General features: G+C 46.3%; 1 protein-coding gene across 1 annotated transcript in view; it reads left to right on the top strand.

The window, feature by feature from the left end:
• The window catches only part of BDH2 (3-hydroxybutyrate dehydrogenase 2), a 134,148-nt gene extending 111,983 nt beyond the window's left edge, over positions 1-22,165 (top strand). The window contains exons 8-10 of the mRNA XM_086951850.1: positions 14,221-14,279; positions 15,236-15,328; positions 21,774-22,165. Coding sequence (XP_086807976.1) covers positions 14,221-14,279; positions 15,236-15,328; positions 21,774-21,827 — 206 coding nt within the window. The 3' untranslated portion in view covers positions 21,828-22,165. The remainder of the gene's footprint in view (positions 1-14,220; positions 14,280-15,235; positions 15,329-21,773) is intronic.
• The last annotated feature ends 1,080 nt before the right edge of the window (positions 22,166-23,245 follow it).

Here is a 23,245-nt window from a genome sequence, read left to right as displayed (position 1 = left end):
CGTGTGCCCCCGCTGCCTGTCATGGCCCCCGCCGCAAGTTTGAGGCCCCTCTGCCTCTGTAATCCGGTAGCAAGGTACCGCTCATTCTGCTCACTGTTTTGTCTTGTTTTGCTTGTAATTATATTGTATTGTACCCTCGTTCCCCTTTTTCACTGTACCCCCTGTACTGCCTTCTGTATCCCTGCTTCGCCAGTTTCTTCCCGCCGCTGCGCCTCCGCGGCCCCGCCCACCTGCTCGCCCGTTCGCCGCCCCGATCCCGCCTCCTAGCTGCTCCTCCCTTATATGGTGGCCGCTGTGCGGCCGCGCTCAGCGGGAGCGCTGCTGGCGCGCCTAAGGCAAGCCCGTCTGCGCCTGGAACACGCCCAGCGCCAGGACCCCTGGCTCCCGCGAACGCCACGACGCCCAACACCGCTACGATGCCAGCACCCTCCACGCACTCAACACCGGATGATTACACACCTGCTTACTGGCATCCCCGAAGCGCACACAAGAACCCTTCTCCTGCCGGAACTGCAGCTTCTTCTAATCAGAAGGGGGGAGGTGGAAAGGCAGATCCTTTCAGTTTCCAAAAGTAGTATGCATTAATCAAGAGAGAAAGGATCACTTGAACTGCAGCTTCACCAGCATCCGACCCGCCAAGCCACCCACCGTGAAAGAACGCAACCACCTCAGATGCATCCTTCTCAGCACCCGCTCTGCCCGCAAACACGCCGTTGTACTCTAGGACCTACTCGACCACCTCCCCAGACATCGCCTTCCTGATGGAGACGGAGACCTGGATGAACCCCTCCTCGGCACCCGACATCGCCATAGCCATCCCGGACGGCTACAAGATCACCCGCAGGGACCTTTCCAACTGGACAGGAGGAGGAATCACCATCGTCCACAGGAACACCCTCAGAGTCTCGACCAACACCGACGACACCCTCAACACCGCCGAACACCTGCACTTCCAGATCCACACCGATCCCAACACCACCCTCAGAGGAACCCTCGTCTACAGACGCCCCGGACCCCGGCCACAATTCAGCGACTCCATCGCCGACTTCGTCAGCACGCACACCCTCGCCTCCACAGACTACATCCTCCTCGGGGATCCGAACTTCCACCTCGAGAACAACAACGACACCAACTCCACTGCCTTGATCGAAAACTTCGCCAACCTCGCCCTCAGACATCTCGTCACAACATCCACCCACTCTGCCGGCCACACGCTTGACCCCATCTTCTCCGCAAGCGCCCATGTCTCCTTCAGCCACACCACCAAACTCCATTGGACCGACCATCGCTGCATCCACTTCGACTTTCGGAAACCCACCACGCACCACCGCACCCAACAGATTCCTCGCCGCTGCTGGAGAAAAGTCACCGAAGACCAGCTAACCACCACCCTCGCCCGGAGCCCACCGCCGACCCGACACCGCCGTCCGCAACCTCAGACAGCGGATCGATGAATGCGCCAACAGCCTTGCCCCGATCAAGGACCCCTCTAACAGACACACCAGCAAGAAAGCCACTGGTTGAACGAGGACCTCCAGGCCTCCAAGCAAACTTGCAGAAAACTAGAGAAGAAATGGCACCGTTAACCGACCCTGGACAACTACGCAGCCCACAAGAACGCCACAGCAGACACCATCACCTCATCAGATCCGCCAAAAGGGCCTCCTTCAAAGACCGCCTAGACGACAAGAAACACAACAGCAAAGAGCACTTCAACATCGTGAAGGAACTCTCCAACCCCAGCTCCAACACCAACGACATCCCTCAATCGCAAGACCTTGCCACCTTCTTCCATTGCAAGATCACAGACATCCACGACAGCTTCAACGTCACGACCGCCCCGACAGCCACTGAGACCTCCCTCCCCACGGCCACCATATGCACTGATCCCCTGCTCTCCTGGACCAACATAAGTGACGACGACACCATCAAAATCATGAACACCATCCACTACGGATCTCCGCAAGATACATGCCCACACCACATCTTCAACAAAGCCAGCACCACCATCGCACCCCATCTCCGAAAAGCCATCAACATCTCCTTCGAGACAGCAACCTTCCCGGAGAGCTGGATGCACGCCAAGATCAATGCCTTACTCAAAAAACCCAAGGCTGACCTTAAGGACCTCAAGAACTTCCGGTCCCTCTCCTTGCTCCCGGCGAAGGTTATTGAGAAGACTGACCCGCTACCTCGAGGAGAACAACATCCTGGACCCGTCCCAGTCTGGGTTCCGCAGCAACCACAGCACCGAAACTGCCCTCATCGCCGCCACCAACGACATCAGGGCCCTGCTGGACAACGGCGAAACCGCAGCCCTCATCCTCCTGGACCTGTCTGCCGCCTTCGACACTGTCTGCCACCGCACCCTACGCACACGCCTCCATGACGCCCGGATCCGAGACAAAGCTCTGGACTGGACCACCTCCTTCCTCTCCGGCAGAACCCTGAGCGTCCACCTCCCCTCTTTCCGCTCCGAAGCCACCGAGATCATCTGCGGCGTAGCCCAGGGCTCATCCCTCTGCCCGACACTGTTCAACATCTACATGGCACTACTCGCCCACGTCGCCCGACTACATGACCTCAACATCATCTCCTACGCCCACGACACCCAGCTGATCTTATCCCGCACCAAAGACCCCCTCACCACCAAAAACAACCTCCACGAAGAAATGAAAGCCGTCGCCGAGTGGATGAAGAACAGCCGTCTGAAGCTGAATTCGGACAAGACAGAAGTCCTCATCCTCGGCTCCCCCCTCGGCCTGGGACGACTCCTGGTGGCCGACCGCACTGGGAACAGCACCAACACCCACCGACCACGCACCCAACCTGCGGTTCATCCTCAACTCTACTCTCTCCATGACAAAGCAGGTCAAAGCCGTCTCGTCCTCATGCTTCAACACCCTCCGCAAGATCTACAGGTGAATCCCCACCGAAACAAGAAGAACGGTCACCCAGGCACTCGTCGGCAGCAGGCTGGACTACGGAAACGCCCTCTACGCAGGAACCTCAGCCAAACTCCTGAAACGACTACAACGCATTCAGAACGCCTCTGCACGCCTGATCCTTGACATCCCTCGCCGCAGCCACATCACACCCCACCTGAGAGACCTGCTCTGGCTCCCCATCAACAAGAGGATCACCTTCAAGCTCCTCACCCACCCACACAAGGCACTCCACAACACTGGACCAGCATACCTCAACAGACAACTCATCTTCTACACCCCCAACCGCCAGCTCTGCTCCGCCGACCACGACCTCGCCACTGTCCCCCGCTTCCTAAGAGCTACCTCCAGCAGCAGATAGTTCTCCCACCTCGTTGCCAAGACCTGGAACACCCTCCCCATCTTCCTACGGCAGACCCAGGACTTGCTAACCTTCAGAAGACTACTCAAGACCTGTCTATTCGAGCAGTAGCAGTATCCCTCCCTTCCCCCAGCGCCTTGAAACCCCGTTGGGTGAGTAGTGCGCTTTAGAAATGTTCTGATTGATTGATTGATTGATTGATATGGTGGCACAATACATGCTGCAGGCCTTAAGGGACCCTCTTTAGTACCCATGCCCTAGGTACCAGGGGTGTTTACTAGGGACTTAAAGGGGTGCTAAAGGTTTTGCCTATTGGGGAATACTTGCCCAGTTACTTTATGTTGGGGAAAGAGCACTGGCACTGGAGACCTGTTTAGCAGGAATCCAGTGCACTTCAGTCAAAATTGCATCAAATACCAGGCAAAAAGTGGGGGTGACCATGTCAAAAAGGGGCTCTTTCCTATACTTAGCTCCCACCCCTGCATGCACATCAAATAGCACCATATATAATGTAGTGTATTGATTTACCTATACATTGACGAGCATGCACACATTGCATTTACAGCAAAAATGTATAACTTTAAATTCTAATATAAAATGTACTCTTATATTGCCATATACTGGGCATATCATTTTTGTTTGCTTTTAAATATCTTTTTTTGCATTTTTTTCCAAATATATATTTTTGTTGCAATTTTTCCAAATATATGTAACAATAAACACATGAGGAATGAGGGCAAGATAATCAAATCAGAAATAACGGACATTATTGCGTATATTGACTATACATTTTGAATTTTACCCAGCTCCCATCCTGTCTGTTAACAGATTAAAACATAAGCATACTCTCCCACATACTTAATCTCTCATTTACATCTTATTTACACCTTTTACAAGTGATATTGGGGGTGGAAATTAGGGCTAAGTGAGTATGGCGGGGGCAGAGAAGGACTGGGAGACAAAAGCAGCCTTGGCTGAATGTTCAAACATACCGCATTATCTTCCTGTCTCTCTCTGTCTGCTGTTCCTGCTGCCATAAAGAGCCAAAGAGCTGGAGAGAGGGTCAGTAGCCTTCGCCATTCCAAAACTGGCCTCCGGTGGCTCCAGTCCCCACGGGTAATGTCTAGTGGAATAAATGGCCAGTCCAGCCCTGGTGAAGATGGGCCTTTTTTGGAAGGTTTACGGTTTAGCCACTACTACACTACTCTGTCAACCTTAAGCATGTGATGTGGAGTATAGAATACAATACAAAGAAATAGTTTGGGTAAACTTTGATCTACTTAGCAGTTAAATTAAAATGTAACGATAACATTGGCATTGCTTCTTAGAGTAATTATTTGCCTATGAATAATCTCTAAATTAAAAAAAAATAGCAGAGTTAATGTGTGTATATAAAACGGTTTGTTGCAGAATTATTATTATTATTATTATTATTTTGAGTATTTGTATAGCGCAGCTGATACCTTGCAGGCTTCCTGGCGCTGGAGAATACTCTACTGAGGAGAAACCAAAGTAAATAGCAGGTGGGAGGAATTAGGGGAATAGCCAGGTCTTGATCCGTTTCCGAAAGGGAAGAAGTTGTGAGATCTGGCGTATGTCGATGGGCAGACTGTTTCATAATTTGGCCGCTGCGACCCTGATGCATTTGAGGTTAAATTCGGCAGTAGAATGGTAGTTTCTTGTTGTAGAGAGGCTGTGGGTTTACACCTTCAAGAGCTGTAAAAAAAGAGTATTAGGTAGATGTTAGTATTATAAGTGATTCATAATGAGTCTAGGGAAAGTTCAGCCCTGTCAAGGGAGGAACACCTATCTGAGGAGGACAGAGGCTGAGGGTAGGGAAGGTGGGCCACAGAGCAGCGGAAAAAAATGCCACAAAATGCAGAAGGTTGGAGATGAGAACTAGGGCAGAAGGCACACACTACAGAAAGGGAAATGCAGAGCACAAACTGAGGAAGGAGGGACTCAGACATTTATAAAGGAGGACAAAAAGACTGTGTGCAGGTACTGTTTGGGATCATTTCCGTTTGCGTAGATCCTAATTCTGTGAATACAGAAGTATCATTTGTCCCTGTACATGGTGCATTCTGTGCACTTAGTTGTGGCTTAGGTGCATAAATAATCTAAGGAATGAGAGAATAAGCTGTTTTCCTGATAGCAGTCAACAGGAATGGTAACAGACTGTCACATACAAGACTATAGCCATCCAATTGATTTTGGTAACTTCTTTAAATCATCGGTACGGGATAAAGTTAGATTTTGTAAGCATGCGATTCACTGTAGATTTCATTCTGTTGCATGTGTAGATTTACAAAGCATTTACCATTGCAAAAAGTTAGAGAAGTACAGAGGCCCAAAGCAAGAGCTTTTGCAATTCCCAGTCATTGAATATTTTCTCTATATGATTTGATCTGATTTATACATTTGTTAAGCGCACGAATGCCCGTGGGCGTCTAGGCTCTAATGCCAGTGCCATGTAGTATTAGGTCTGGCCTTTGAGAAAGCTTCATCTTTTTTACCAGACTGTTCCAAAAAATCATTAATAGAGGGGCTTTTGGTCTCTGGACTTCATCCATTGGTCTGTTTCCACCCACTGAAACATACAATGTGGGTCAGTATGTCCCACTTTACCCATTGGCTCCCTTCACTTTGAGTGACTGTGCAAAGAATGTTCACTTAGTTCACATTGGCCTAAAGATAGTTTTACTTTTCAGCTGCAGTTCATGTTTTATTTTATTTATGTTTATATTAATTGTAAATATCATCTATTTATTTTGCCTGGGTTTGGGGTACTCATTTAAATGGTGATGTATTTTCTATCTCCATAATGTTGGTGTTAAATAGTGTTTGTGACCTGTTTGCAGCCTTCGCTTTGAGTGCTTGGTTAGTTGGCGATTTATTATTATCGCCTTCACAAATAATAAAAAATGTTGATAAAACCAGTATGTCTGGCCTTCGCAAACTGGGTAAAATATTTTTTTTGTTTGTTTTTAATTTCAAAAACATCCAAATATTTAAGAAAAATAAAAATAAATGTGGCAGCCTTATGTTTCCAAAATAAAATGTACATTTAAAAAGTATTAACGATGTGGCTGTTCAGTTAGTGGCAGGCCTTTCAGCAGGTATTTTAATATTAATATTTGTGAAGGAGAGAAGAAAACATCGCTACCTAACCAAGTATTCAAACTGCAGGCAGGTACAATGTTATAATGTTGCATCAGCACTTTCTAATGTAAATTTTAAATATTATTGCTTGCAAGTAAATAGCCGATTTTTAAAGTTTCTCAGAAAAATAAAAAAAATAAAAATGCACGCTTTGAATCAGCTTTGGAACTGTAGAAAAAAGAACACTCAGTCAGTCAGTCAGAATATCTTTATTCGACTTAATCAAAGTCATACAAAGAAGCAATAGCAATAAAACATGACATAAAAAGTATAATTAGAATTCCTGGTATCTAAAAGCATCAAGTTCAATGTACATTATAAATACTATTTACACAATTTAAAAAGATACATTTATATATAAGACAATACATATAATCTCATTACAGTTAATAATCTCTTAGGGCGGAGATTGGCCAACAGGTTTCGCCCTTGCTGCGGCGACTAAAAAATTTGCAAGACTAAATGCTGTGCGTGGGTTTGTCATAAGCTGTAAATAGAGCAGCGCGGGGCGCACCTGTGTGAACCCTGCATCTTTAAGTATGGGGAGCAAATACTTTTTCCTCTGCTCATGATATAGACTACAAAACATGACAAAATGCATTGTGTCCTGCACAGAGAAATGGTCGCAACTGCAAGGGGCGGCTAATTCTGGCTTCTGCCAACCCTTAAAAGAGCCTAGGTGAAAGTGAATAAGATTAAACCTAAGTTTAGTTAATAAAAACCTATGGTAAGGGATTGTTACAAAGCGGAGGTAAGGAGCCAAATAAGGATCGCTAACCAGTAGATAGTGAGCCCTTACTACCTCGCGGCATGCTTCCTTCCTTTCTTTGAAGGCCTTTTTTGTATAAGCTATGTCCAGAGCCCTAATTTTCTCTGGGCAGCGGAAAAGTTCTGGGCGACCCAATTCTATAAAGGATTTACTTAAATAGGCCAGCCAAGGGATTTTACTGCAGTTATCCAGAGATAGGACATCCCTCAAAATTTTGTGGTTCAGTGGAAGATCGACGTTTAGCCACATTTTCAACCACAAGATCAAGGGTGCAACACTTAATGAGTCCGACAGATATGGCAAACCAACCTCCTTATGGATGGAATAGGTTGGGGTTGATTGAGGGACAGAAAGGAGAGATCTTATGAATCTATTTTCTGCTCTCTGAATGGGGTCAAGGTTTACGTAACCCCACAGAGGAGATCCATATGACGCGATGGCAACAGGTTTACTCTTATATATCTTCAACATCGCTTCCATGGGCCTGGCACCCAGCTTGCCGGCAAAACCCAAGAGTGCGGAGGCAGATCTAGTAACTGCCAGCCTCTTTGCACTTATCTGTGGACCCCAGGTACCTTTTTGATCAAACAACACTCCCAGATAAGGAAATGTGGTTACCTCCGACACAGGGATCCCACTACAAAAGAATGATTTATGTCTTCTCTTCACACACTCTCGGCCCATGCCCATTGTATGGGATTTGGATGCGTTGACCTTTAGGTCCAGATTTTCCATAAAGGAACCGAAAGAATTAAGAAGAACCTGCAGGCCAACACCCGTGCGGGCAATCAACACGGCGTCATCCGCGTACAGGAGTGCCGGGATATGGGTATCCCCTGCACGTGGTACGTCCTTGCCCATGCCCCTCAGGTGCGCCCCCAGGCCGTTAATGTAAATGGTAAAAAGCGTGGGGGCCAGAATGCAACCTTGCCGTACCCCTTTCAGGGATTTAAATAAAGGGGTACACCTGCCATTGATGGACACTCGAACGGCTGCAAAAAGCTCCTGGTGCAGTGAGGCCATAAACCTAACCAGGGCTTCATCGATTCCCAAATCCAACAGAATCGACCATAATTTGGACCTATTAACGAGGTCGAAGGCCGACGAAAGGTCCATAAAGGCCAAAAACACTGAACCCTCCTTAGCCACTGTGTATTTAGAGATGAGTAGATACAGGTTAATGCATTGCTCGATTGTACCTTTACTCTCTCTAAAGCCATATTGCAGTTCGCACAGCCCACCACATCCCTCGACATTCTCCCTCAACCTAGATAAAAGGACTCTCCCCAGAATTTTTACGGTTGAGTCCAAAAGGGATATAGGCCTGTAGAATGCTGGGTCGTCCCGCTGACCTTTGTTTTTATAAATGGGGACGATGGTGGATTTAGCCCATGAAGCAGGCGCTGAATTGAAATTAACTACATTAAACACGTTGGACAACACCCTCGACCACATTTTAGGTGAGAACATAAAAAAGTCGGCCGGAACTCCGTCCGGACCAGGTGCCTTGTGTTTGGTGGTTTCCATGAGCGCCTTTTCTACTTCTTGGGGGTTAAAGACTATAGGGTTTACAGTCCCACTAGGCAGTGAACATCTGTTAATGTCCTCATCGGCTACATCTCCCCCATATACATTTTTAAAAAAAGACAACCATTTTTCCTCGGTAATCACACAGTCCATGGGTAAATTATTATCCTCCGAGAAAAGGGGCTGCTTAATAATTTCCCAGAATCTTCTGCTGTCCTTCAGCACTGCCGCTGAGAGAAGGTCATCCCATGCTTCACGTTTAATGGATTCTTTGCGGCTCTTTACGGCAGTCTTATAAATTTTCCTTAACCTCACAATTTCCTCTTTTACTCTAGGAACAATTTTTAGAGCCGCCAACAAATCTCTGTGAGCCTTCGAACATGCGGAGTCAAACCAACGCTTGTGACCCTGAGTTCCCTGAAGGGGTTTAGCTAAAAGATCTTTGGAAACCTGCACACATAATTCCTCATAAGCTGATACCATGAGGCTCCCTTGGGTGTCAGGGTTCTGACACAGCTCGACCTGGGTTTTAATCTTAGGGAAGCATTTTTTGTAGAAGTTATCTGGGATCACCTTCGCCCATTTTACTCTTCTGTCTTGATCTGTAGTCTTCAAGGAATGGGCTGATTTTACAATTGATGGTGCTGCTCCCATCTGACTGCCCCACTCCACTTCAAGTAGTACTGGGTTGTGGTCACTGAAGTGGGTTGCTACCGTACTATACGCGCTGGTAAGAGTTAAAATGCCAAGAGAAACAAAGATATAGTCTATCACAGACCCATGCTGGCCGCCGGTGAAAGTTGGCATTCTCGGACCTAAGTTGGGTTCATAAAGATTATAGTTAGCAAGTAGGTCTTCAAGCTCCTGGCCCTCTGCCGAATGTTCGAAGTGAGGCACTACTGAAGCGGCATCATCATCTTCACGTGCTCCTCTTCCCTTACAGGCTAAATTACATAAATGTATATTAAAATCACCTAGTAAAATTGACTCGGATGCAAATGAGATATTCTGTAAGACTGAATTTAAAATACTATCTAAACTGGCAATATTACAACCGTCATAGACGCGATTACCAGAGTTATAGAAGTTAACGTATAAGGTCCTACTAGTTTTATTGATGATCCTTTCGACAATCAATATATTATCAGATTCGGACCTAATCTGCCTGTAACTTCCTTTTAAGTCCAAGGCGAATAAGAGCGCCAGACCGCCTTTGGCCCTGCCCATTCTACTAGGGACAGCAGGTCTTGTGAAGCTAGTATACCCGTCCCACCAGATTTTGTTGGATGTGTCCCAAGTTTCTTGCAAAGCAATAATGTGGTACTTTGAGATAAAGCTCCACCATACTGGGTCTTGGCGTTTGGTGTTTAAACCTGCCACATTCCAGCTTATAATCTTACATGACTCCCTAATAGTCATAGACTTGCTGCCACTCACTGGGTCTCCTTCCGCTGTTGCTTGTGCTAAAGGGGGCCCGGTTGTATTCGCGTGACTGCAACGCTGTGTCGACTCTCTGGACGTACCCATGTTAGGACCAGACTCAGTCCCAAATGAGATTGTTTGCTGACCTGGGATAGTGGATGGTTGGGGCTCAGTGACTTCGTTAAACATATAAAAACTATGGGGATTATCGGTGCTAAAGCCATCGCTACACGAATTTGAATTGATCGAACCAGCATTATTTTGGTCAGTACCTGGTTCAAGTCAATCACAGGTGTTAAGGTCAGATAAGGGGCCAAACCTGTTACCTGTAGTAAAGCCCCATGCAGAGGGGGTGGCTAATTGAGCCTGGCCAGCATGAGCTAAGTTCCACAGGGGATGTGGGGTGATTGGGTGGACCAAAGACGGGTCCATTCTCTGCCACCGTGTTGGCCTAAAGCCCCGTGCACTATGGTCGTACCCTGGTACGCCGTTCCCCCACCCGTTTGTTCCCAGCACCTGTGGGTGAGCCGGCTGAATGTTTCGCTCATACGAGTAGATGGGTCTTCCTGACACTTGCTGTACTATAGGCAGGAACCGGTCATTTACGTATCGCGAGCCCGTGGCCCCTCCCCAGCTACTATTATTCCTATACTTATTATGCCTGTTGGTGTTAGGTAAAGTAGCAGATTGAGACCCGTTATTGAAAAATCTGAGAGTTAGTGGAACTATAGAGCCGTTACGCTTCTGAGGTGGGAAGACGTTGTTGAGGATTTCCGGAAGGACCTCGGCATTAGTAAAGTTTATAATGACACAATCGCCTTGAAACTTTTTCGGCTTGCTGCCAATCCAGGGTACCCTCCTAGCCGAAACTGTCTCCTGCCAGTTTATCGAACCCTTCTTGCGCCATGTACATATTATTTGAAAGCCAGTGTAAGGCTTTGTCTTTAAGATCCTGGTTGGACTCTGATTTGTCTTGTGGCAGAACTGGAACATTAGCCAATACCAAGACTACCGGTGAGGCTTCCGCAATGAAATGGACTGGGCAGACCTCTTGATGACTTACCACTGTTGCATCAGTGGGGATGGTATGAGGGACCCCAGTTACGACGTTCTGATCCGGGACAGTTAATGTCAAAGATAAGGGTGGGTGTAACAACCCTGGTTGCGTGGACTGTGCGTTACTGTCAGTAGAAGGGGCCTCCTCATCCGTAGATATTAAATCTGCGACGAGGGAAGATAAATTCTCTAGCTCCTTAGTCAAGTTGCTATGAACCCCTCCCAGCTTCCTAACTTCGGCAGTTAATTTGTCCACTTTCCCGATCAGGGGCTTAATGATAGTCTTGATTTTAATATCCATCATGTCTTGGATCCTGTTGAAAAGATCATCGTCGATAATGCGCTTAGACTCATGATCGACCTCATGATCTGTGTGTTTGCCCAACCGTCTGGAGGGAGGGGTGGCAGGCTTCTTCCTTCCCTGTTGTTTCCCCCCTCGTTTTGCAGCTGTTTTCCTACATGCTCTAACAGCACGGTTAGGTGGAGACTGGAGCTGAGGGTCCTCGTCTTTAGCTTCTGTCTGAATGCTTGTCTCAGTAAAGGCATCGTCAGCTAAGTCGATGAGATCTGCTCTATCCTTAACAGGCTCAGAGTCTTCGGTGGCTTCCATAAGGTTGGCTAAAGAATTAGAGCCAGAGTCTGCAGGATTAGGCTGTGCGTTTCCTGACAGGGAATCAGACATAGCTATGCTTACAGTGCTTGTAGATGGACTGTCTGCAAGCAACACAGGTGATTGGCTTAGGCCCAAGGATTGCCTTCGCTTGCTGTTAATACTGGTTACCACTTGAACAAGATATGAATCAAGAGTATTCACAGCCTCGGTAGGGGGGGGAACCAGTTTTTTCCCCATACTTTGAACTCTTGTTCAACAAAATCACAAATCACGCGCTCCCAGTTAATCTTAGGCCGGGTAAATAGCTGGTCGTGACAAGTAATACTATAGGATTAGGCCGGCTCAATGGTAAAAGTTGCTGACTGGCTTAATGGCTAATGTTAACTCCCAAAATGAGAACCCGGGAACAGTACCTCGAATCCACGCAGTTGTTTTCAGGGAGGTAGCCTTGCCTGGCCTTTCCGTGCCTCGGAGGGCCTCAGAGGGCCCGCCCTTTGCCCGGGCTTAGCCCCGGGCGTCCCGCTCGCGTCCCGCGTAGCTGAGGGCTTCCTGCTTTTACCAGCCCCTCCTGGCGCGTTGGTGACGCGTCAGGGAACGCGCCTCCGCCGCAAAGGCTGCCGGGATCTGTGGTCCCGGAGCGGCGGTGGCGTGCCTGGTGTGCGCGATGGTTTGCTCCCGCTGCGAGCCTCTCGTGTTGCAGTTCTCCTCTGCAAGGTAGGTCTCTGCTATCTGACGTGCTCCGCTGGACACTGCCGAAATGGTGCTCCCCCCGCTTCACCGAGGGCTTCCTGCTTTTACCAGCCCCTAATGGCGCGTTGGTGACGCGTCAGGGAACGCGCCTCCGCCGCAAAGGCTGCCGGGATCTGTGGTCCCGGAGCGGCGGTGGCGTGCCTGGTGTGCGCGATGGTTTGCTCCCGCTGCGAGCCTCTCGTGTTGCAGTTCTCCTCTGCAAGGTAGGTCTCTGCTATCTGACGTGCTCCGCTGGACACTGCCGAAATGGTGCTCCCCCCGCTTCACCGAGGGCTTCCTGCTTTTACCAGCCCCTCCTGGCGCGTTGGTGACGCGTCAGGGAACGCGCCTCCGCCGCAAAGGCTGCCGGGATCTGTGGTCCCGGAGCGGCGGTGGCGTGCCTGGTGTGCGCGATGGTTTGCTCCCGCTGCGAGCCTCTCGTGTTGCAGTTCTCCTCTGCAAGGTAGGTCTCTGCTATCTGACGTGCTCCGCTGGACACTGCCGAAATGGTGCTCCCCCCGCTTCACCGAGGGCTTCCTGCTTTTACCAGCCCCTCCTGGCGCGTTGGTGACGCGTCAGGGAACGCGCCTCCGCCGCAAAGGCTGCCGGGATCTGTGGTCCCGGAGCGGCGGTGGCGTGCCTGGTGTGCGCGATGGTTTGCTCCCGCTGCGAGCCTCTCGTGTTGCAGTTCTCCTCTGCAAGGTAGGTCTCTGCTATCTGACGTGCTCCGCTGGACACTGCCGAAATGGTGCTCCCCCCGCTTCACCGAGGGCTTCCTGCTTTTACCAGCCCCTCCTGGCGCGTTGGTGACGCGTCAGGGAACGCGCCTCCGCCGCAAAGGCTGCCGGGATCTGTGGTCCCGGAGCGGCGGTAGCGTGCCTGGTGTGCGCGATGGTTTGCTCCCGCTGCGAGCCTCTCGTGTTGCAGTTCTCCTCTGCAAGGTAGGTCTCTGCTATCTGACGTGCTCCGCTGGACACTGCCGAAATGTTGTATGTGAACAATGTGCATAAGAGTTTGCGCAGTTACTCAAAGTGAAAGGAGCCAATGGGTAAAGAGGGATGACACACTGCACTATGTTGTATGCAGTGGTGGGCGGAAGCAAAATGTGAATGGCAATTTAAGAGACCAATGCATGAAGCCCATTGACCAAAACAACCTCTAAGTATAGATTTATATATAATTTATTTTAAGCAGTCTAGTGAGACAAAGAAAGCTGTCTCAAAGGCCAGACATAATACAATAAAATGTGTGGTGCTATTAAAAGGCCTATTGATTAAAATATATGACATGTGAAGCATTCACTAGTAAAACAGCTAAATCAGTGAATGCTGTTTAAATGTAAAATTTACATTGCAAGCAAAAGGTGGCAGAGTGCAGGTGGCAGCATGTTTTTTATTTTTATATTTGCAATAAGAAAATTCATAAATTAACCATTTACTAGCCTGCCAAGGCCAGACCTATTGGCTAAGCCTGTGGTTGCTAAATTTGCACTCACTGAAATTTCCTTTGTACAATAGGTCCTATAATAAAATTCTCAGTCATGCAAGAGTGGCAGTAACTACTTCTTTGTCAAGAGCATATCAATGTAATTCCCCCTTAACGCTGCAATAAAGTGCACTTTTCAAACTTTTCTTAGGAACTGTTGATACTCCATCTTTACGAGAAAGGATCCAAGCCAGGCCTGATCCAGACCAGGTAAGCATAATGTGTATCATTCTTATTAAGCATTTTGGAATAGTCAGAATTTTCACACTTGTAGGGTATGATGGTTAGTAGTTTTGTTGGTTCCGTCATTGGCGGCACTGGCAGCACCAAAGGGTGATTCAAGCTGCAGTGGCCTCCTGACGATGGCCCTGGCACTTATTTTGTAATTATTTTTTGTATTTTAGGCACTGGGTGAGAGCCCAGTGAAGTAAGTGCTTGCTATTGAGATCCATGTCTGATTGTTGTCTAATTGCTGACTTTTGCACTTGTTTTGGTCATACCTCAACCTACATTTATGTTGAACCTAGGCACCAGAGAATTTTCTAATTATCGATTTGCGAGCTCCCTTCGGACTGGCTTGTTAGGATCCTCCATATTACTAGGTATACTCAGGACCTAGTGAAAAACATTGTTTTTTGTGTTCAGAATACCTTATGATAGCTAAACGAAATATATAACTTGAACTGGAAGATTGAAAACCTTCAATAAGGCCTTACTAGGAAATTCTGCTTGAGACCTTATTTGTTGACTGAAAAACTTTAACACATATCCTTACAGTGTGTCTTATTGGTAATAAGTGGCAGTGCTGTGAAAGAGGAAGGCAAAGGTCCTCTCTGAAGGAGGTGAACACGCCCACAATCAACCTGTAGCATGTGCGGGTATGTTTAAGATTGATTGTGTGTGGATTCACAACCCCAGTATGTTATACTTCTGACCGCTTTCTTGTCCTTTGATCATCATACCTGTGTCAGTCTTGGAGTAAGACAAGACATTGGATGTTGACTTACCTGTAATGGGCCTACCTATTTCTCAAAGAATGAAGAAAGCTGCACTCTGCTAAAGACCTAGTTGCATACGCTGTTAGCTGCTGATTTCAACAACAGTTTCTTGGCCTGCTGCATTAAAGTGGGCGTTTTATCTCTTTACAATTTATTTTCATATTTTAGGCACTAAAAGACTTCCTCGCCAGACAGAAAACAGGAAGAATGGCAACAGCAGAAGAAGTGGCTCACCTTTGTGTGTATCTGGCTTCTGATGAGGTGAGCAAAGTTTATTCTGGCTACCCGTGGAAGTATGTGCACCCTCTTGATTTCTGTAGATGGATTTTGTGTAATACTTGTGTGTAATTGCTCGATTTGTCCTTTTTTGCTTTTAGAATTCAATGTTTTGCCACTTTGCGCTGTCCCACATATGGTTCTGTGTCTCATAAGTCAAAAATTATGAAGTCTAGGAACTATGTGTCACAGACAGTCTGCGGCTTTGCTGTATATAGCTCTCTCGCTCTTGAAGTGAATGCATGGGTAGGCTTATAGAGAGCAACTCCACAAACGTACATTGTTGCCTCTGCCTCTCTCAAACGCAGTATCCTAATGTCTCTCAATGTTTTTGTTGCTCTGACTTCCACTACATCTGGATTTCTATGTCAGGGTCATTCGCCATCTTGTTTTCTATCTCTCTTTCCACTCTTTCTCCCTCTCTTTCTATTTCACCCTTTTACTTAGCTGTTCTTCTCGAATAGCAACTTCTGCTGGGGAAGAGAAGATTTTTCCTCCATGAGTAAAGAACTGTCTTAAACAAAGAGAAAGCAGCAGCAGTCAGTCTTTGGTTCTCAGTACAAATTGCTATATGATTGTGCTGCAGGGTCTAAGTTGTCACACTCTAGTTCGCAGCAGTCCATAGTTACAACAAAATTAAATGAAGCTGATTGTGGAGTCGTATACAGCCTGCATATCCTCTTTAAGACGCCTGATTGAAGGCCATCCAACGCCACACTTTCTCCTCATCCAGTGATGAGGGGACAATGGAAAGAGGCATGGAGTGCTGTCTTTAGTGTAAGCAGAAAGCACTTAGGGTCAGTCAAACCTGGATTGACCTGTGGCCCTTGCCTTCAACGCCAGTGAAAACTGGAGTAAAGCAGTCTCCTTTGTTTCGCTGTGGCTTTTGGCTTGGCAACCCAGGAAGGATATGAACATGTACTTGTTAGCCTGCATGCGGCCACCAGTGTACAATAAATACATCTGACCAGGAGTAGGTCCTGTGTTGGATTGCTTCTCGCCCTTCAGACTGAGGCTGGTTTTGAGAAGCCTTGCTGCGGTGGGCTTTAAGGTGATTGAAAACGTTCTTGTCCAAGGAGCTGGACTGAGCCTCATGGTAGATGCTGACCTGATCCCAGGAAGATATAAACAAAGTTGTGCTGACTGGAGAGTATGCATGAATGATATTTTGAAACCTGAGGATCACCAAAGGGCCAGAAGATACTCGCTGCCCAGCTAGGCATGATTAAGGTCAGTATTATCTGGGGCTTCGAACAGCATCATCTGTTCTCATCCAGATTGTGAGACTACTGTCGCTGGCCTACTGTACATCGTGCCTGGGTCCGTTATTCCAGGGCGCAGAAGGACCAACAGGCAGTCTGCCTTGACAAAACCTACATGTGGAGCAGTTCTCTTGGTTGGATACAGTCTTTCTGGTTACAGAACTATTTTAACTATCTTTCTCTCCTGTACAGTTCAAGTGGTATTAACTTTTAAAGTCAAGTCCCAACCCTAAGGGCCAATTTCAGTAGGAACTGGTGAAACCACTAAATGCAGTGGGCACACAGGGTACAGAATTTCTTCACTATCTCTGGTAGATTCAAAGACTTAAAAAGTTGATACTTTCAGGACTTCATAATGGGTACTTGCCCACCACCACGTATGTCCCATTGAATGAAATTACACCCAGTTGGGTCCTTAACTGTCTGCATAACTTTAGTGACATTAGGTTGTGTCCTATCAGGCACCACAGACCCTTCCCTGTGAATCCCTCGCTACATCATGAGAGTGTTGGGTTTGTGGGCACTTCTTTTTGTATTTGTATTGGCTATTGGCACCTAGCCCCTTGGGTTACCTACTGGGGTACCAAAAGTTGACCCGATGTCAGGTTTGGCTCCAAATCTCAATCCTCTCTATCCCTTGTAAAAACTCAAATCTCTTGCAGGAGAATAATTTAGAAAAGACTTGGGACTTGAGAATTTACAAAGCTCTCCGTATTGAATGGAGTGTGATTCCATAGAATAACAATGGCCATAGGGACAATGTTCCAGTACATCTAGTGTCAATTGAGTAGGAGCTATGATGATATTTGTGAGTCTACTGCACCCTGACCGGGTCCCAAGGGCAGCACTTTGGGCCAAGCTAACTAATTGGGGACTCCCGGTCAAACTTTTGGAAGCAATAGTCCAACTACATACCAACACCTGGATACAAGTCAAGCGTGGGCCCGGCTCACACCGGTCTCGAAAAATCATGGCCACAAGGAGAGTCAAACGGGGATGTGTGCTAGCTCCCCTGCTTTTAAATTTGTTCATCACCAATCTCTCAGCGGAGCTAGATGCGATAAATACCCATCCCCCTTAGATTGGTGGTGTTCAGTTAAGCAACCTTCTGTATGCCGATGACCTCGCCCTCTTCAGTCTCACCCGAGTAAGGCTGCAGCGACTGTTAAACAAACGATATAGTTAAACTGCGACAAACAACCTAGAGGTGAAACTAAAGAAACTCAAGTGGTCATATTCGGCAGGAAGCATCATGGAGGTGATGTCTGGTCTTATAACAACTCTGAACTTGCGGTAGGAAAATCTTATTAATACTTGGGGATCAACTTCGACTCCAGGGGCCCTTTGCCCAACATCACAGCAACATCACAAGGAAAGCCATGGCTCTTCAAGTAAATCTCTCAAAACTTTCATAAAAATTGACAGGTCAGAGCTTAATCCCAATGTTGGACGTCTTAAGAGTCAAAATAAGCCCCACATTATCGTACGGCTACGATATTTCCCTGGGCAAACTCAGTACAACACTAAACCAACATGTGACTAAGATTTATAAAAGGGTCTTTCAGCTGGCAAAATCTGCATCCGCTGTAAAGATCCGATTAGAACTGGGCCTTCTAAATTACGAAATGCTAAGCACAGGTGCCTATTTAAAAATGGGCCACAAGCTAAGGCAGGCCGGAGCTAGTTCCCTCGAGTCACTGTTATGGTCAGACATCAGCTCTAGTAATCCTGGTGGGTCATGCAGTCGATTCTTTCACAAATGTGTACAGCAGTTATCAGCAAGCAACCTCTGGAACCTCAACCCTAGCAATACAGTTTTAACCTCAAGCGCGCTATTGGATTTTTGGCACTGTGCTGAGATTTAAAAAAACCCATGTTACATGACGAGCTGGGCTCGTCATCAGCGTGCGAGGAGGCTACACCATGACGAGCCCAGCTCGTAATGAGCGTGGAAGGGGTTAAAAAACAAGTATTAAGAAGTATGTGGTCGTATTTTACTGATAAAGTGGTCCTCGCCAAACGCAAGCATGCATGGGCAGTATTCAACTCCTATCAGTTGGCCTCTCTTCCACCATACCTGCACATACCCCTTGTGTTTAAAACTGCGGGTAATGGCACTCCGATTGGGGGAATGGCACTTCCTGAAACATTTACCACTTTGGCGTCGCCCATCAGATGAGCTTCTGTGTAGGGGCTGCGGGGACTCGGTGGAGTCTTTGGAGCACGTTGTATGCCTCTGCCCAGCATCGCTAGCTTTGCGCAGACTAAAACTGAGGCCAGAGTAGAATAGATTGGGAGTCCGGTCTTGCAGACAGGCTATCATTGCGGCATTGAAACAGGAGAATACTTTATTAAACATAAGCTTCACACACTTTATCCACCTTGCATATTGCAAGCTTAACCAGCAAATTCCAGGCTCTATGTTAAAGAAAAGGAACATGCATAGGTGGCTAATATAACGGTATAAGTTTGAAACGGCTCCCTAGCAAAATCTGTGTATTCTGCCCCTGTCACTATACGGAACGCAAACTCAATGTCCTGTCAGTGACTATTGATTATTGACTGTTGTCGCTATGAACTGTATATTAACTTTGGGACACTTTTTTACAAGTTGGTGCTTTATCTGTAGCTTTTAGAAGTAACCTCTATTTTTTAATTAATTGTTATTAACTGATGCTATACTGCCACGTGGTTTTACGTAAGCGATAGTTACCTTGTATTAGAAGAAACTTTATATCAACAATGTTATTGTTTTATTCTATTGAGAATGAGGGTTGGAGCTTAGTGAAAAAAATATTTTAATGTTTTTCTACGTTTCGATTTTCTACATGTGGATTCTAATGATTTAATTAATCAAACAATAAAATATATACTAGCATAGAATAACAATGGCCATATGGACAATGTTCCAGTACAGCTACTCCCAATTGAGTAGGAGTTACGATGATATTTGTGAGTCTACAGCACCCTGAGAAAGTGCTAGCACCTTCTGGCATTCTGCGTACATACTAATTTGACAGATATGTACAGCTATATACCATTAAATAGTAATTTATTCTTTTAAAAGATAAAGCACAAGCTGTACATTTATGTTTTGGATATTGAGTGTTAAATCTGTGTTAAAATGTGTATCCAATCCCAACAATTGGATTAGACTTTTATAGCTTGCCCTCACTACCTTGAGAAAGCAAAGTACCAACAGGAAAAACCTAGTTACCCATTTTTGCGGGCAGTAGTATTGGGGCCCAATACTACCCACACAAGATAGTTCATTCATAGTACTTGTGAGTCTCACACTGACACGAAATCTAGCAGCACAAGCTGCTCTGACAAAACTTCCTCTATCTTCCTTTAGTCCGTAAACGCACCATTTCTCATGAGCACTAGCCACAGTGCGATCCTTCTAATTTAGACACACATCACTCCCTTTGTAATCCTGGCCACAATCAAAAATTTCAGCACATCTCCTTTCAGCATAAGGTTTTCTGCACAATACACAGATAGCTTATCACACCAGCCAAAGGAAAGTACTACACCATTGCCATCAATGAATCCACCAACGGAAGCAGGACGCTGTTCAAGATAATGAAACACTGCAGCAAACCCTGCCAGGCTCACATATTCCTCACTCCACAAAAAAGTGGAATGCCATCAACCTCTTCTTCAGTGAAAAAATACAGAAGATCCAACAGCACATCGTCAAAACAAAGCCTGCTTCACCTAACACCCACCCCTTCTTGTTGAATCCTGAAATGGTGAGCCTTCAAAGCTGTATCTCTCCTAGATCTGGGTGACATCCTCAAATCCATCAAAGCCACTTCCTATGAAGATGACATCTTATCATGGCTCTATCTGGGGATGCTCTCTTACCCCCTACATGCCATTGTCAGTGCCTCCCTCATTAAAGGCATCTTCCCAAGTGCTCACAAGACTACCATATCCTCCCACTCCTAACGAATCTACAATAGAACATGATGACCTCGCCAACTATTGGTCGATCTTTCACCTACCATTTATTAGCAAGATCATTGAAAAAGCAGTCTATGATCAACGCCAAGATCACATCAATGCTAACCATCTGTTGCACGACTACCAGCCTGTCTTCAGATCACGCTTGAAGCGATAAGCTCAATTGCACCCAATTTGCCTGAGCTGAAACAGGATCACAGGCATTAGTATATAGATCAAAGTAGTGCTTCACTGTTTAGACGGCTGCCTCTTATGAAGACAGTAGATCTCTGTTTGTTCTGTTTTCTTTTCTCTGTCTTTGTTTTATCTCTACTCCAATCTGCTGGGACTTCTTTGCTCCAGCTTGATCTTCAATTAACCAATTGAGCATTGTCATGAAGTGGATTGGAGGTGAGAACCCGCTTCACGTTATTTGGTCAGGGGAGGGTTTATCAAGAGTTCAGTGTATGTTTGCCATTCCAGGTAGTGCAGCAAAGCAGAGACATGTACAACCCCTTTTATACTTCATGGCAGTTCCTATCCACAACAAAGGTGCATTTGGAAAGGGAGTGGACTCCAAAAACCTGGTCTATCTCTATGCTAAATTCTCTCAAGGCACAGCAGCTGGGCCATAATTGGCCCTGAAAGACCACTTTGGATAAGAACTACTTTTTTATATTGAGGTATTTAAGAAGGAATATCTGACTGAGTGATCCATTTCTAGTCCTGCCACGTTTCATAGGTCTACGTGTGATGTACTGCTCCAGTCCAATTGTATTTCCTTTGAATTCTGGGACTTGTAGTCTTGTTTATTCCATTACAAAAACGACTACAAATCATAGCATTCAAGGAAAAAGCCCTGACTGGAGCAGCATATCATGCATGGACCTGGAAAACTTGTCAGCTGTGCATTACCTGCTCAGTTCCATTGCTGAAAGATCACAGGATCTCTTATCTCATGGCCACAGGAGATCCACAAGACACTTGATCGAACACCCATGCAGGAGGCCACAGACAAGTAACCAAAGCTCCCCCCACCATGCAGACTTCATCAAAAGAACAGATAACATTAGGGATAATCGTATAACATAACAGTAATAATTACGCTCTTCTGTGGCTTTGTGGTGCATATGAACTAGGTTTTGGAATATTTGCACATCACAGTCTTGTGTTTCTGTTCTGAATCTAATGGTGCTAGTGTTGTTTGTTCACCTCCATAGTCTGCCTACGTGACTGGCAACGAGCACATCATCGACGGGGGTTGGAGCCTGTGACCTCTCAGTCCTGTGTCGGTGCACCAACATACAGAACCACGTGATGAATCATGGACGGGGATAGAAGGACGCCTAGAAAATTAGATGGTTTCAATCATTCGACTAACTGTGGCGATGATAAATGACTAGTATAGAAAGCTAATCTTTGCCTAAATCGGCACATTACAAAAACAATAAAAGTTCACCATTTCTCTGAGATCGTCTGCATATTTTTAGTTTCTGAAGTTTCTTCTTCTTGACATTTTTTTCTTCCTGACTTTTTTTTATGGATAGACTTATTGTATGTGAATGCCCATTCAAATCCTAGAAAAATTAAAATCGATGAATTTCACTTTAAATATGTGTCCTTTTACTCTTTCCCACGTTGGTCACGGAGTAGTTTTACATGTTTTCACCCTTACCCATTCCCATTACTTTTTATCTCTGTGCTTAAATTTGTGTTGAGTCTAGATGCCTAGGCCACAGTAAAGCTATATACTGAAAGGTGTTAAATATAAAGATTTTGAACAAGTATTCATTGAAAACAGAAGATATTCAATTGAAGCCGAGGAGTCCTACAGACACCCAAGATCTGGACCATCATAGACCATAGCGTGTGCACACCTGTTTGAGGGTTCAGGTCCCCTTTCTCAGTAGCTACATACCTTCTGGAAAACGATTTGTTGTGAAGTGTTAGGTGTTACCATGCTATTGAGTAGGGGTACACTTGGGCAAGGCTATCAAGCATGAAAAATGTGCCGGGTCTATGCTAAACCTCTTCCACTCATGAATCACTCCTCTAACTACTCAACCACCTGCTTCATGTGACAGACAAAGCATATTCCCCAAAGTTGCTCAGACTGCAAAAGAGTGGTAGTTCCAGTTGCTTTACGCACTACTTGTTCAGTATGTCTTCAGGCTGCAGAGGGACTTACCACAAGTCGCACAGGCCATGGGAGCTAGTCGAACAACCGGCTTACGGTAGGTCAGTGTAGATCACATGTTGTGCACGCTACCCTATTATTTCGTGCTGGATTTGGAAATACTTGTTTTCCTTTGAAATCTTCTTTCGTTATCCAACTGGCCTGGAATGACTCGTGGCCACATTTCCTAAATTCCACACTCTCTCAGGACACACACCACACTGTACATTTGTTTCCACCATTAAGCTGTGAGCTAATTGACTGTGATTCGTGTGGAAACTAAGCCCGAGATGAAAATTTGGGGGTGGGCACCAGTGCTGGTGAACAAGAGAGGACACTCCTGAGAATGACCAGGGCTTGGAACATTGAAAACATCCTTTTGCAGTTCTCTCTTTCTTCCAATCCCAAGCTCTCTGGATTGACCAGGCATAAGGTTTGCGATTTAGCTTTATTGGGGGAATCAGCGTGATTCCTAAATGTGCAGCGTGCCAGGCATTTGGGTGCAAAAGACTAATC

The sequence above is a fragment of the Lissotriton vulgaris genome, unplaced genomic scaffold (genome assembly GCF_964263255.1).
Source record: "Lissotriton vulgaris unplaced genomic scaffold, aLisVul1.2 SCAFFOLD_1282, whole genome shotgun sequence".
NCBI lineage: Eukaryota > Metazoa > Chordata > Amphibia > Caudata > Salamandridae > Lissotriton > Lissotriton vulgaris.
This window is presented reverse-complemented; position numbering and strand designations above follow the sequence as displayed.